This window comes from Anser anser, assembly GCF_964211835.1.
Source record: "Anser anser genome assembly, chromosome: Z".
NCBI lineage: Eukaryota > Metazoa > Chordata > Aves > Anseriformes > Anatidae > Anser > Anser anser.
The window spans coordinates 2,090,525-2,106,808 of NC_139723.1; the positions used below are offsets into that span (position 1 = coordinate 2,090,525).

Sequence of the window (16,284 nt, forward strand, 5' to 3'; positions counted from 1 at the left end):
ATTTTCATAAAGCCGAGTAGTGATTCCTCTGGAAGATGGGTGCAGCTGGGCCAGGGAGAGGTGCCATCCAGTGGGGAAGTGGGTGACACCAGGACCTCCTTTTATTTTCTAGCATCATAGACTGGCTGGGGTTGGAAGGGACCTTAAAGGTCATATAACTCCAACCCCCTGCCATAGGCAGGGAGGCCACACACTAGATCAGGTTTGCAAGGGCCTCGTCCAGCTTGGCCTCGTACACCTCCAGGGATGGGGCATCCAGGTCCAAACCCTGCTCTCCCTGGTGTCCAGCGCCCATGCCTTCATTTGTAGTTTCAGTTCATTGTCATTGATGGAAACTGGCACTCCTCCCCCTTCCTGCCCACTATTTGTCCTTTTATTGACTCTGCTGGGTGACCAATGCTCTGACTTTTATTAATTTTTCACTTAGCACATTCAACTGGACTGTTCCATTCTTGAGCTGGCTGGCAATAGTTGCCCTCTGTGTGTTCACAATCATCCTGTATTTCATTCCACTGAGATACATTGTCCTTGTCTGGGGTAAGTAAAGCGTTTTTTTTAACTGTCTGCGCCACTTAGAAAAAAAATGTTTTTTAAGGGATGAATTATATTGTCAGTACTTTTCTGTATTTATGATCATGAAGCTGCTCCATGATGGAAACAGACAGGTTAGTTAAAAATCACAACTGCGTAAAGATTTAGGCCCACCTGCAAAATGCATTTTTCTTGACTGGCATTCTAGACTTCATCATACTATAAACATGTAGCCACGAGGATTCTTCATATATCAAAGTGTAGCTTTGTCTAGATATTACTCTGATTTATTTTCACCACTTATACACAAACAGAGGCATTTCAATCTATATAGTGCATTTAGGACAGTATGCCTTTTTTACTGCAGTACTTTATCTTGTGAAAGTGTATGTAAACGTAGCAACAAGAAACCTGTTTAAAGGGTCACCTTTAGTCTGACAGAAAGGTGCATGTGCTATCTGGCCAGTTGATAATGAACAGAAACTCAGGGGCTGGGGCAGGGGACTCAGGTGAAGGGAGGGGCACTGTGGTTGAGCCAAGCTCTCATTACTTGTCCTTATATTTATTCTTTATACTGATTTTAAACAGTACCATTACCTCGTCTGTTGTAAATAATGCTAAGTCTGCATTTGTTCATTTTTTGTACATCTTACATCACCAGCAGCTGTATCCTTACTCAGTCATGTAAACCTGTGAAGAGTTAAATCCTTTCTGAGGAAAATAATCATGCCTTTGTAAAAAACAAACAAACAAACAAAAAACTTTTGAATATTCAGGACACAACATAAAATCATTGTACTGATTTTGAAGATTATGCTTATATCAGTTAGAATTGTTACTATTCATACAGTCTTTACAAATGAGTGCATCAGAATATATAAAATTGAGAAGGATCGATAATGAAGATGTGAACAAAACAAAATACGGAACTGAAAGAAGCGAGTAAATGGGCTTAGTGTTAAGAATTGCCTCAGAATTTCATTAATTCCCCACAAACCCAGCATCACTTGGGTGCAACCCAAGCTCCTCGTTTATTCCCCAAATTGCATGGTTTCTTGCACAGATAAGATGGTAGGTCTTTTGTTTAAAGAACTTGGTCTATGTCCTTGTTCGGCAGTTTCTTGGACAGATCTTGTACACTCAATTTCATACGTTCCCTTGATTTCATGCAAGAAATTAAGCTTAAAATACCTCTCCAAGACCCACAAAAGTATTAAGTCTGCACTGTTGTCTGAAAGGCTATACTGACACCTATCCCTGGCAATACCTTGGGAGGTACTACACTTACCCACAAATGTAAGTTCATGTCTCTGTCTCAGGTAAGGCAGAGCCTTGACTTCCAAACTCGAGTCCATGCCTTGCAAACCATGGATGAATAGCGTAATCACTGTTTTAGATGCACCTTGCTCTCTCTCCCTCTTTCTCTTTCATTTCCACCTCTCACAAGTTACCTAGTCATACAACTTCAAGCACCTTTGGCACGTTTTTCATATTCATTTCAGTTTAGGCAACTTCTTGTTCAGCCTATGCGTGGAGATACCTTCATTAGGTACCTATTTCCCTTGCATCATGCTGGGAGACAGGAGAGGTACTGCATAGCTGTTGTTCCAGCAACCCAGACCTCCTTGGGGATGTAATGTGCTAGTGCAGAGCCATGTCATGCTGCATGAAGGGAGCAGCTCTCCTTTCAAAAAGGTCTCATTCCAAACAAATGCCTGTTTTCTCCATTATTTTGTGTTTCTAGCCTCCCCTGTGTATATATGCTTGTTCATCCCATGCGTATATCCTGCACTTAAAAGGAACGACCGCTGTGGTTTGACTTCCCACAGGAAACTGGGCCACTCTGTGGTGGCATCTGCCCATTTCATTCTTTGGGGAGGTGTGTGTGTTTTCTTTTGTTTTGTTCTTTTAATGAAAATTCCTCCATACCGTGGCTGGGCTTATGTACAGTTGTCTTTCTTCTGTGCATCCACAGGGGCTGCCCGTTTTGGCCTGCCCTGGTGAGAAATCCTCAGTTCTTTGCCTCCTATCTCTGTTTCTCCCTCGGCAGACAGTTGGTCCTCGAACTTGTCCTGCATTAGCTACAATGGGGCAGGAACCACCTCTGCGCTCTAATCCCATTCATAGCAGTGCACGGTCCTGGCAGCTGCTACAGCTGTTTATATGAGAGAATATAAAGAAAATAACTTCAAACTGAAAAATTTCAAGCTTTTAGAAAAGAAGATCTAATCCCCTTGTTGTATTTTACTTCTCCTGTAGCATCCTGGCTCATCTGTTCTGCTCTTCACTTTTCTCAAGCCCTGACTGTGATTTATTCATGCATTTGCTTTCACAGGGAGGCTGGCTCTTTTCAGTATGAGTAACAAGTGATAAGGCAAGGCCAAACCAAGTCCAGAATTCACCAGTGGGTGGTCTAGTGGCCACGTGCAACAGACAGTGGGGTAGACCTCGAACTTCTCAGTAATTTGCTGATGGAAAGGATCTTCTGTAACAAACGTCTCTGAATCCCACATATTATTTAACAACACTTATTGTTTAATCTAGTGGTAAAAGGATTTTGGTGATCTCCTGTCTTCACCAAATTGCTGAGAATTCATTCAGTGGGCGCCCCTGGCTGTTACCAAGCCTGCTGCTAGTGCACCGTGTCCTGAGGTTTAATGTCCTTGCTAAAGCTTTCTGAAACGCCTAGGCACCAAAGACTTCTTGGAAGATAAACGGGATTATCTTATCTCTGATAGCCTTCATAAATTACACAGAGCAGCACATTTTCAAATGCTGTCCCAGCTTTCTGCTGCTCAAACGAGAATCTGTGCAGTTTGTACCATTCCTGGCCGTGATTTAGGTGTGTGCTCCCAGAGCCCACACACAAGATTCTTACATGAAAAGTGCATGAATCCGAGCTGGTATGCCATGGTATGTAAACAAGTTTAAGTTAAAAGCCTGCTTTTAGCTTAGTTTGGGGAGGATTTTCTTGGTGCCTTTGAACGCTAATTGTCAATCGGCACTGTAAGGCTCTGAGGTCTGGAAGAACCATTGTGTCCATTGGATGTGCCATTGGATCATCTCTATCTGTCATTTTCAGACAGAGGCTTGTGAAATCTCTTCCTTAAGCCTTCACCTGATGAACTGCTTCCCATCTGATTCACCATCCATAGCATTAGAAAGTTATTCCTTGCGTCTAGCCTGAGTCTTCTATCCTGCTAGTAAGCCCTCTGTTACTTGTCCTATCACCACAGAGATAGGGTACACATTTTTCCTCTCATTCTTCCATCTTCTGCGTAATAACCATGGTTTCTGTTGTAAGGGGAGTTCTCAGTCAAATTTGTTTTAAAGACAGTATTAGAGGAATTAAGTATGTCACTTTACCTTGAATCACAGGGAACCACAACAGCAGATAATGGCTTTTAAAGCTTTATGGTTCATGCATTAATTAGTTAATGCTACTGTCAGACTTTGAAATTGATCCTAAGGTCTTTCTCAGTACTTTGTCATTAAACATATACACTGTTTTTAAAAAATGGTGAAAGTAACACTTGAATGCTCACTTTTGCAGGCATCAATAAATTTACGAAGAAGCTTCGAAGTCCATATGCAATTGATAACAACGAGCTGCTTGACTTCCTGTCCAGAGTTCCTTCAGACGTGCAAGTGGTGTGTATATTTTTAAGGTGTCCATACAGTTGTTAATTTAACATATGGCATTATCATTTTCTTTTTTTTATTATTATTATTATTATTTTTATTTTTATTTTTTTAAGCTGATTGTTCTGATTTGACCTTCACTTTCTTTGGCACAAAAATAAATTGGAACTTAAGCTGGGGATAGTCCGTGAACCTTAAGGAGTCTGTGGTACTTTGTCCAGTGAGGAGTTAATTACTACCTCAGTTATACTTAATGGGAAATCAATAAAAAGACAAGTATTTGGGAGATGGTAGTAGGTGCTAGAGCTTGTGTTAGGCAGCGTCCAGGCTGTGCAATGTGAATCTCATTGGGGTGAGGCACTGCAAGTTTTTTTTGTTGTTGGAAATGTTGCTCCCTGAGGCCACTAGGAAATGCAGAGAGGCAAAAGAAGGGTCAAATGATGGAGGAGCGGCACATGGGCAGAGTCACCAGCAGGCAGCTTTGCTCAGTGTCCCAAGTACTTCACAGCCTGTTTTTTCTAAAGTGAAAATTTTTGGCTACAATTCAACTGTGACCATAAAATTCTTTAAAAGTGAGCTAGTTATGAATTATAAGCTTTTATAGTGCAGTACACAACCCCTTGTGAAGGTGCAAGCATTAAGATATGCTGGGCACATAAATCATCTCCAGTATCATGAAGATTATATGCTTTCCATATTTCTAGGTAACAATGTCAGTTCAGAGCTGGCTTGAATAGGAGGTACATGTGCACATGTCCAATCTGAATCTGGCCCCCTCTGTGGTAGGCCTTTGAAAATAAGCATGTTTTTAGGAAAAATATTGCAAAGAATATTCATCCAAAACATTAAAAGGTGATACTCTTTATTTTCTGTTACATCTCACAGGGGTAAAAAAAAAAAAGAAGGTAACCTTCTTAAAGATTACGTCAGTACAGTGTTTTATCTCCTGGCAGGATTTTCCTAATGGTATTTTTTCTTCTTACTTTAGGTCTGTCGTTCTGTTGTTGTTGATTCACAGCTGTAGAAGCCATATAGATTGCAGGGGGATAGTTTTCATTTTTTGTTTTCTTTTGCCTTGAAAAAAAACAAACAAACAGAAAAAAAAAAAAAAACAACATAAACCTTTCATTCTTGCTTTTTCTTGCCGGTGGCCACCTGACCAGTTTCTGAACATTGTGTTTAAACAGGTGCAATATCATGAACTGAAACAAGATCCCAGTCACAGCCCAAGCAAGAGGAAGAAAAACAATCCTGGCTAGCCAGCTTCATGTATTGAAGAAACTAGCATCTGCTGGGGGAAGATAAAAGGAGAAGCCTACAGCCTAAGCAGCATTTCCTTTCTCTAAGCTTTTTATTTATTTTGCCTTTTTATCTAATGGGGAGAATTTGTAAATACTGTATAAAGGCATTTCTCACTGAATATATACTTAGCACTGTAAAGACACATTTGATGAAGGTTTCGAGTAGGGCTTTTGCTGATTGAAAGGCTTGTTAGAAATAGTGTAACAAGTTAAAGAAATCAAAGTAGAATGGTAAACACGCACTGCTACTCAATGGTCAGAGATATCTCAAATATTCAAATCATGACAATTAAATCTACAAAAGGTGTAAATTTAAATCTGACTGAAAAATTCTGTAAAATTTTATTTGTGAACCTTAATATTTTTATCCAGTAAGTCACCATTACAATTTTCTATGTTTTATACATCTCAGCAGAAATACAAAGTAGTGAAACCTACTGCACTTAAGTTTTAGCAAATTTTTTGAACTCTAGACTGTGGTGTTAACTGCTGGTGCAACGTATTCCTGTGCAGTAGGGCTGCTCATAAGCTAAAGAGAAACACCAAATGCAGATGTCTTTCTGGAGCTCGCAAAAGAACTTCCTGCCATTTTTATCATTCCACTATAAGACCTAAAAATCTCTGTCTCTCTCAAAATACTGCCAGGTTTGTAATTGATTGCCTATCTGATTTTTTTTATATGTACCGGTGATCTTCATTTGTACTACATAGTTTAGTGAATTAAGTCCATAGTTCTGCTGTAATGGAAATACTATCAGACTAACTCCATATCGCTTTGGGTGTCATGCTATGAACACCTTTTGTGCACATAACTATTTTAATAGAGAAATCTTGCAGAAAATGTTTTTGCTTTCAAATCACAAGGTCATACTTATATGCTTTATGATATAACACATTACCTGTTACCAATGTGAAATGTAGTGTAGAGGAAAAAATGCAGTTGTGGTTAAACTGATATACCAGTTTTATTTCCTTAGCTAATAATGTAGTCAGTTCTTCTGATAACAACTGTGCCCTACTGCATGGAAACTGCGTTATTTTATAAATTGAACAAAACTTAGAGTAGGAAGGTTTACATTTCAGAGGTTTTAGTGGCCACTTCATAACGAGTGCTTGGGGATATATTCTGATACCTGCTTGTAGACTTTTCACGCTCAGGTCCCCACGTAATGAGCAGAGAATTCATTCCTAGGGGACTACCTGTGCACAGCTCTTAGCCGTAGCTCCCAGTGACTTTAAAGGGGATTTTTGCCCAGGTGAGAGCTGCAGAACTCCATCCTCGAGAGGAGTTCTTCCTGTTGTTCTCTGTGGGTTACCTCTCATTGGTTGCAATTGCTGATAAAGTTATATTGCACTACTCTAACAATACTTTTTGAAAAGACTATTTAGAAATACTTTGCAAGCAAATGTATATATATTTCTCTAAAGAATTCTACGTTAGCTGCATTGCTCATGAAAGATCATTCTGACTTTGTTTATTTTACAGAAATGTTGATGGCCAGTTTCTGATATAGCAGTTATTTTGATCTTGTTATTTGTATGTTCGAAAGAATGCCACTCAAGTAACTGTTCTGTAGGAAGTCTTAGGCCTAAATATGCTCTTGTTACATCATGATTTTTAATGAATTAATTTGCGAAGCTTACTTAACCACCTTTTCATTATATGTTGCCCAAAGAGCAGCATACTATTGATGAAGAAAGATTCACTGATGAGCCTTTTTTGTTAAAAAACTAAACAAACAAACAAGCAAAAAAAAAAATTCTACTTGACAAAGTGAGAATATTTGTTGCCAGTTGTCACTTCTGCAAAGTTCTTTGATACATTGCAAGCCTTGTATTTTCTTAATATTACCCTTCATTCTGTGTGCAATCTCCTTTTTTGTTTTTTTTGTTTTGTTTTGTTTTGTTTAGTTTACTCTGTACTCAATTTCAAGTGTCCTCTTTGGTGGTAATGTCTTGACTTATACACAATTACTGCATTAAACACAGTTTTAAGCATCTCTGTACTAATAGTAGGAAGCATCTTTTTCTGAAGTCCTACAGTATCATTTTCCATGATTGGTGTGAAGGACAAGTGAATGAAAGCACTGTATTTCTTTGTGCAGGTTTTCAGTGTTTTAAGCTCAAAAATATGTAAGTGAAGGGCAGGGGCAGGAGGCCGTAAGTTTGTTGAAACTGGTTAAGCTTCTGTTAATGCCTCAATGTTTTAAAGCTGATCTCACTGGAAATGCAATGCACAGAAGTAGGACTGACTCAGAACACACTTTCATTAACTGAGGTTTCTCCTTGCCAAAATAGAATATTATAAAACTATGTTTTAAAATAATTTAATTTGTCTGAGCCCCTTTTCAATATTTAAGTTTTGTCTCTGTGGGAGAGGCCTCTTCAGAGATTTGATCCTGCCTTATACTGTAAATATTTCAATGTATCTTCGATTTCCAGTTTGTCTCTAAAGTCAACTTCTAACCTTGTGTGGTAACCTTCTAACTTATAACCCTCTAATTTGTCTGGTATTATTCCTAAATAACTTGTCCGTGTGTAAACAATCAGGGTTGAACAATGTCTTTCATTATCTTTCATTATTCTTTCTGCTCTAGGGAGAGAAAGTTTAACAGCTTCATTTGGGTCCACACTTCAAGCAGGTGTCAGAACACTTGGTGTCCACTGGAGACTATTTGTCTGAGGTTCTAGTTCCATTTCTGTTGCTACCTCAGAGTACAGTTGGAAGATGCCATTAAAACAATAGCGGGACACTGAGAAATTCATTAAGAAGGCCACATACATGCTAATATGTGCTTTAGCATCAAGAGGAAGAGCCGTTGAACCTGACGGCAATGCACTAACGTATTTCATTCCAGGGTAGCCCAGGAGTACGAAGCAAGAAAAGAAAGGAAAAATTTATTCTCTAGTCAGCATTAGACCACGCACCAGCCGCTCAAAGCATGTTGAGACATTCGCAGCTCGCTCCCCAGCAGCAAGAGATCCCTACCTGCAGGAGAAGGGCGCGCTCCACCTACGCCTCCTTTCCGTGCTCAGCTGCAGGAGTTGTGCTGGCAGCCAGACGCAGGCTTCTTTACATTTCTGAGCCTGCTTCTCTTTTGAGGACAAACTTTTTCCTCCCAACTGGGCTAATTTCCAGATTGCTGTGCAGCTGCTTCTATTAAAGCTGCTAATCTCCCACCCCCACCTAAATTGCAAATTTTCAGTAACTACCTCTTCCTTTGGAATTTTTCTGAAATCTCGCAGAGGTGAACAACCAAAGATTTTTAAGACATACACAGTTGCAATTATAGGTGTTTTTCAGTGTGAAGCACTGGATTTCCATTGCTTTGTGCCTAATTAGAGTACAGCATAAAAGGAATGTATCTTCTGACACTTAAAGGAGAAATTCAGCTACTCCCAAATAAAATGCGATCTTTAGATGTCAACCGAGAAAAAGCGAAGGCTTTAAAAGAACAAACTGCTCTCCACTCGGTCACTTGCACCTCGTTGAAAGCATCATGCAATTGGCTGATCAGTGGAGAGGGAAGCAGAAGGACTGAGGGTGAGGATGATGTGCATTTAGGCCCAGAGTCACTCAAAAAGGGCTAACCTCCAGGTGGTGCTCTCCCTCTGCTCTTGGTGGGAAAAGAAAAGATCCTTCCCTTCCTACCAGAAAAGTAATTCATCTGCGCTAAACAGCCTTTATCTCTCCATATTTCTCCACATTTAAAATATGGTGAACTGCTTCAGTTGGCTAGGCTTAGGCTCTTTGTTGCGAATACTACATCTCATCCCTTGACAGCAGCCTCTCTCTCAGGGAAAAAAAAAAAGTAAAATAAAAATAAAAAAAAAATTGTAGCACAGCTGCTGCCAGCCATAGAAGATGTGAACAAGTGTAGGTCTGGTCGTCTGATTGGGAGGTTAGATACTTTTTGCTGCAACAGGCATTAGAAGGTTTTCACCCCTTTCGTGTCAAAGTAATCAATCAAGAGAAGGCATGTTTCTCACAAACTAAGATTTTTAGATCTTAATTAAATTAAAAATCCATGAGCTATCACTGTGAAGAAAAAAAAAAAAAGGAAAGGAAAAGAAAAGGAAAAAAGGAAAGGATTAAGGATGAAGGGTAGGGAAGGGAAGGGAAGGGAAGGGAAGGGAAGGGAAGGGAAGGGAAGGGAAGGGAAGGGAAGGGAAGGGAAGGGAAGGGAAGGGAAGGGAAGGGAAGGGAAGGGAAGGGAAGGGAAAAATCTTAACTATCCACTTAACTACCCATTGCACAGGAAACATTGTACTTCTGGAGCATAATTTCCTTTTTCTTAGTAAGAACTGTATGCTCAAGGAATGCCAGATTTAGCCATGGAACAGGACAATTTCCAATTCTACTGAATCTTGAGAGTCCAACTCAAATTTCTGAAAGTTGGAAATTGACTTTTTTTTTTTACTAAGGGGGACCAAAAAATACATGCAGCCATGTTTTTTCTTCTCATCAGTCTCAGTGCTGAATTAAATTTAAATGTCAAAAGCTTTTTTTTTATGCTTCAGATTGCACAATATAAAAGCCTGAAATCCTTAGCTATGATTCATACAATAATAAAGATTTTTTTTCATTTTAATATAATCAAAGGTAACACTCAAAATGGCTTTTCTTGCTCAGCTTTTGATTAAATTACGGTAGGTGATTAAAGGAAAAGCCACAATGTTGATCATTGATATCTTTTTGATTAAAGAGTGCAGATTAATATTTTCTGGAGTCATTTAATAAGTTGATATTGCCTGACCTTCTGTACCCTGACATAAAGACACATTCCTACAAAGTTTACTTTGCATAATTGTTCATTATTACACATGATCTTTTTTAGGAATGTCAAAAAAAAAAAAAAAAAAAAGCCTTTTAGAGCCACAACTGATGCAGAAAGATCCCCAGTCAAAAGTAGCAAAGAAAGTGCAGACACATTGCATGATTATGCAAAAACATGATCAAATTAATAGGGAGTGATAAGCACGGAGCAGCTGCGAGGAAGAGAACAAGAGCTGGAATTCAGCATCATCCCCTCTTCAGCTACTGCGTCATCACAATTGCCCCAAGTATCGGGACTTTGAAAAGAAAACGAAAATATCAAATAAATGCCATATGGCACCATTGCTAGATACTACTGGAAGAGGGGAGGAGAGCCATTTAACTAACCTGCAGCATGGGCACCGCTGCCAGCTGGACGCTTCCAGCCGTCACACCTGATGCTGGCCCCAATGCGGTCTGCGCTGCTGAGCCCCTGCCACTGAACGAGGCACTGGGAGATCCCTTCAAGGGATGTCTGGTTCCAGTTCTGCTCCTACCATGTTGTATTACTGACCTCGTTAATTAATGGCTTGGTGCACTGGACGTTCCTCTCGTTTGCATGTTTCCACCCCCTAAGGCAGCCTGCTCGGTGTGCGTCTGTGCTTGAGTTATGACACAAAGGAAGATTTTTCTCTGCCTCCTGAACAAATACGGTAACAAAAGCAAAAAAATATTCTCCTTTCCCCCAGGATGGACACGTAACAAGCTCGACAAGCAGTCCCACTCGAAGCGGGAGGAGCCGTTGCTCACGGGCACAAGATAATGGCTTGATCAGAAGGAATGGGCCTAGAGACTAAAGCAATTCCTTCTCTCAGCTACATTTCTGTTCTTCCAGCTGAGGCCCTGTACAGGCATGTATTGAAGGAGGGGAAGGAGAAGTAGGGATGGCCCTGGATTATTAAAAGCATTACTGGTAAACTAAATGGCTAGGAAGTATAACTTTAATTCTTGCAGATTTCTTTAAAGACTGGGATTCATTTAAAGGATGGAACTCCATCTGCAGTATGTGTGTAAATATAAGTGCCTCGCTTAGAAGAAAGTTCAATGACAGGAATTTGCTGTGGCAGTATACAATTCTGGAAAGAATGGGAGACATCTTGGGACAGAACTGGGAGAAGAATTACGGTGGAACCAGCCTTCCTGCTGTCCTTCCCTTCACAACACAGCCACGGCGTTCCCCCTGGCACCCTTAAGAGCCCCACATCCCAAAGCTGTGGTTACATCCACACCTTCCTTTCCAGCTACCACATGGTTTTTAGTCTCTTCTTAAGGTCAGATGTTGCTGACTGCATGCTGTGGAGTTGGTCCCATGCCTGCTGGTGCCAAGGCCCTCTCCTTCCCATCTTCCTAGAGACCCTGGCCAACAGTCTCGAGACAGCCAAACTCAAGGCTACTGCACCTTACCTCTTCTCCTTGATTTCCTGGCACTTCTGATAGTACCCTTTACACCTTACTGGGGACTGACACTCTCTGCCATGTCGTGTTCTCCTGCTGCTTCTCCTCATTTTGCTTGTTGTTCTTGGTAGGCTTCTCCTTTCTTTTCCCACCCAGAAATTCTCTTTGTCTTTTTCATCCTCTTATAGACCTAATTCCTAGGCAATATGTTCACAAAACTTCACCTCCCTCTTCTTGGTACCCTGCATCCAGACTCTCTCCGCTCCCCACACCACAGCAGAGTTAGGCCCGGCCTTCCAGTTGGCTGTGAGCTCTTTGGAGTCTGTGGGCTGGTGGTCACAGGCTGGGCTTTTCAGAGCCCTTAGACCTCTCTGAAATGCAGAAGCAATTAAAGTCAGTGGTGCTGTTGACTGTGACATGTGGCAGATCCTGGGTGGAAACTCAACAGGAACAAGGTCCTGCCTGTACGGCACGAGAGCTGAAGGACAGGGGACTTAGGAGGATCAGGCCACACACTCTTCCCACAGTGACCCCGCTGTCTGTAGCAGGATTTTTTTGTTTCAGTGCTCCAATCTAGCCTCTTCTTCCTGCTGCTCAGTGTGTTTTTACTGTTGTGGTGGGCGTCAGTGGGTTGTGAAATGTTTTGAAATTGTTTCCTATGAAAGTCAGTCTGGAAATGAAGAATATGAGATAAGAAAATCCACATTTAAAGGAAGCAAATCTCCTCTGGGAGTTGCATAACCACTCTGTATTATATATATTTATATATATATGCATCTTACTGTGTGCTACTTGATTCTGAAATGTCTGCGTTTACAGTCTTGCTCCATTCCAGTTAGATTTGTACCTCTGTATGACTTCAAAATCAAATCACATTGGGCATTTGACTTTGGAAAATAAATTGACAGAAACCATACAAAAGCAGAAAACCTGTAGTTTGTGAAGAGTTGTGTTTAAAGTAGGTAACTGCAGCAAAGTATGGGTTGGAAGAAGATGCTCTAAGGAATTCTTAATGGTGGAGAACTAGTTTTCATTGTGCACTTTGCTGCTCTTGGTTAAGTCCTGAGGTTTACAATTAAATACAGTCCTATGATTTTTACAGCTTGGCCTTTTTCTCTGCAGCACAATGCAGAAGCTGCACTTTGACCAGACACTCTGCAGAACAAACAGTGGCATTTTAAAAAGAAATGAATTTTTGAAGTAGTTGACACTTACACTTGATGCCAGAACTGTCAAATGCCAGGAAGTTTAAAGCCAGGGCTTCTGTTTACCTTTTGATTTAAGTTGTGACAAAGCAAAGGGAGAGGTGAAGAGAGGATCTGGAGTCACGCAGGGAGTTTGCACCAACCTGTCACTGGTAGGAAATTGGGCTCACATATTATTGAGGATACAGAGAGCTGGGAGCTTGATGTGTGCAGTCTCTGGAGCTGCAGATGCTCGGCACAGCTGACAGTAGCTGAGATTAGAAGATCAGGGTTATAACAAAGGAGCCATTAGGTGCACGCTTACCTTTCTGTGAAGGGGCTTATATAATGTCTGCCCTGCTGCCCTGTCTCCAGCTGGTGCATTAGCTCATTGTTTTTGTGAGCGCTAATTTAAATGACCTACTTTAAAAATGAAAATGGCAACAGTGCCCAGGAAGGACAAACTCTCAGCCCTAATTCTGAATTTCGTGTGTTTTCTCCTTCTCGGCCTCAGTATTAAACCCTCTTTTTGCTTTCAGTACACAGTTGGGGAAATGTGACAGACTCCACTGTAGCTATTTGACAAGTTCCTAGCTTTTAGAAATACCAGTTCCTACGCTGATATTTTGTTTTCATTCATTTGCACACACCCCTACAGAGCGCACATTCAGCTCAGTGCTGAACAGTACACATTCCCCTGGCATTGTGCACTCATGTAACAGGGAAAGTCCATGCATCTCAAATTCTCTCACCGAGTAACGAAATTCTGTGGTGAAAAATATATGCAAATTCTCATATTATTTCCAAATAATGTGCTTTAAAAATCATTTCTCATTCCTACAGTCCGTATTGAAAAACATTTGACAATTTGTCTTTTAATTTCAGCCCTGTTCACCCTTCCACCACAGATAGACGTTTAGCCATGGAATGAAGAGCTAGAGACATCAAGTGTGTGTGTGGACTTCATATAATATACACTGTTGTTAAATGAGGGGAAAAAATAAAATAAAATTAACGCAAATCAGTTTGTTAAGCCAGGGAATGAAGCTAAACTGAAGGTGGGCAGGTAGGAGTGCTCTTGGCACTCCTGGCTGGAACTTTAAATAGAAATCCGAGTAACGTGGATTTAGCAGGTGACAGCACCGCTAAAGGCCTTGCAAAACTTCTGTAGACAGCATATGAGGTGTTCAGAAGCAAGTGTCTTTTGAACGGTGGAAGGAGAAGGCTTAAAAACCTGCAAGGTTCAGGTTCAGAGCAGATCTGAGAGCATCCTCCCACTGAGCCCCGCATCCAACATCCTGACACGGGGTCATGCGGACGAGCAGGTGGCATCTTCCAGACGTCCCGCCTGTCACAAGGAACATGGATGGGAAAGGCAGTCGAATGTGACAGCACTTCAGAAATGAAGACCAATCCTCCATATGGATGGATGAAAGTCTTAAAATTTCTCACAAACAGTAAAGGCTTTTTCTGGGCCATCTTTCCGGTCAATAAAAATCTGACTGCCCTAGCAGAGGCAGGAAGCAGCTGCCCAGTGGGATGTTTGCTAAGGCCCTGAAAGCTTTGCAAAAGTTGGTGTAGAGAAGATGTCCTCTGCAAAGGCCAGCGGCTGTCAGGCTGCCGGAGGGCAGCTACAGAGGTTTGGAGCTGTGCTGATGACAACCGCAGCTTGGATAACTTGAAGCAGACCCTGTGTGCAACTCCTTGGCTTGGCTCTAGTGGCCATTGCACTTCCCAAGCTGGAGAGGCCTCAGTGGCCTCAAATGCACACTGCACAGTTCCTAGCAGTATGATGTGGCCAACGTGAGGCTATCCAGATGGGAGATGGCTAACTAGACCTGGCTAACTAGAGCAATGACCGACCCTCTGTCAGCTTGCTGCAGAAGTTGGTCCAGGGCCACTGGTGTGGGAGACAGCAGGGGCGGGAGACAGCCTGCAGCCTCGAGGGTGATGCTCCTGGAGGGGAACAGGAAGAGATCTAACTAAAACCGGTAAGTTCTTGTTTGCTTTTCACATGGATATTGCAGAGACATCGGTCTAGTCCTCATGTGCACTCCTGCAGGAGAAAAGAGAACAAACGTTTCCTCCCCTTGAGAAGGTGCTCTGGCTTGTAGAGGCTTCTGGGAAAGTGAACAGTTTTGAAAGATATGTGTAATACTCGTTCTGCTTTCTGAAACGAGTCTTCCACATAGGCATCCACTTTGGGGAAATACATGGAAACCAGGGATAATTCCATCTCTCTAACTCTGAGTAAGCAGACGGGATTAAAGTGTGCTGCGACCTCATACATCCCACTTGGCTGCCAGGAGGGACGCATCAGTTCTTCATGCCAGCTGCAGACAGTTCCCTTTTGGTTTCCCTTGTGGCTTCGTTCCAGTCTGGAGGAACCTTGCTCTCCCTGTGCTGTTATACAGAAACCTGGAGAGACCTGAGAGTTTTTCCTTGGGTCTGGCATCTGCTAGAAACCCAATGTGTTCATATTCATCTGGTGTTTTCCAGATCTGCACAGGCTAAGGAAAACACAAAAACTGTATTTCAATTTATAAAAGGGAAACGTTTGAAATGGCACCCCTTTTGCCTGTTTGTAACCTGTCTTGCAAAGCAGGTGTTTTCATTTTTTCCCCTTCAGCAGGCTGGGACAGCACCCTCCAGCAGCCCAGCAGCCTGACATCGGACTGATGGCTAGCACTCGGTATAGACAAGTGAGATGGTAATACCATATCAAATAAAACGTGTCATAAACCTGGTATAAATGTGGCGCAACATGCATTTGAAAGGATTTTTATGGATTTATCAAAAAATAAAAAAAATAAAAAAAAAATAAAAACAACCAAACATTTATTTAATCACGTTGGTGAAGTCCCTAAAAATATAGCTACACTAGAGCCTTTGATAGCTGTACCCGTTGTTCAATCTTATCAGTTCCCTCCCTGATTTTTTTGTGCGGAGTTTGCAAAGGCCCATCAGGGAACAAGTAATTCTTCATGTTCTATGAACACTCCTGAAGTCAGAAGGGGTTGATAGAGAAGATATGTTATCATCAGTCCACATGGTATCCATATGAAGTTCAATCTTCAGTAGTTCAAGAGCCGTTACAGATAGCATGTCCCCCACACAGAGAGGGTGTGCTTTGAAAAGCTAAAAGTGATGCTTGGATGACCACCTCAAACTGCCAGATCGTATTTGTTCTCAGAGCAAAACTTCAACAGACATGCACGTATTGGGGTAGATAGCACAACATCCTCTGAAGAAAATAAGAGAGGGAGCATTAATGAGAAATATGCTTTAAGACTAAATTGGCAAGTGAGGTAAACAACAAATCAGCAAGATAAGCTATTTAGTCTGCAGTTTTATGATTATTCTTTTTAAATATAGATCTCCTTAGATTAGTTTGTTTTTTATTTTTCAGATTAGC

At 41.3% G+C, this 16,284-nt stretch overlaps 1 protein-coding gene across 12 annotated transcripts in view; it reads left to right on the forward strand.

Moving 5' to 3' along the window:
* The window catches only part of MCTP1 (multiple C2 and transmembrane domain containing 1), a 277,914-nt gene extending 270,434 nt beyond the window's left edge, over window positions 1–7,480 (forward strand). For all 12 annotated transcript variants that reach the window (XM_083816846.1, XM_083816848.1, XM_083816843.1 and 9 more), the window contains 3 exons: window positions 428–537; window positions 4,085–4,182; window positions 5,361–7,480. In XM_083816846.1, the coding sequence (XP_083672972.1) occupies window positions 428–537; window positions 4,085–4,182; window positions 5,361–5,432 (280 nt within the window). In that variant the 3' untranslated portion in view covers window positions 5,433–7,480. The remainder of the gene's footprint in view (window positions 1–427; window positions 538–4,084; window positions 4,183–5,360) is intronic.
* The last annotated feature ends 8,804 nt before the right edge of the window (window positions 7,481–16,284 follow it).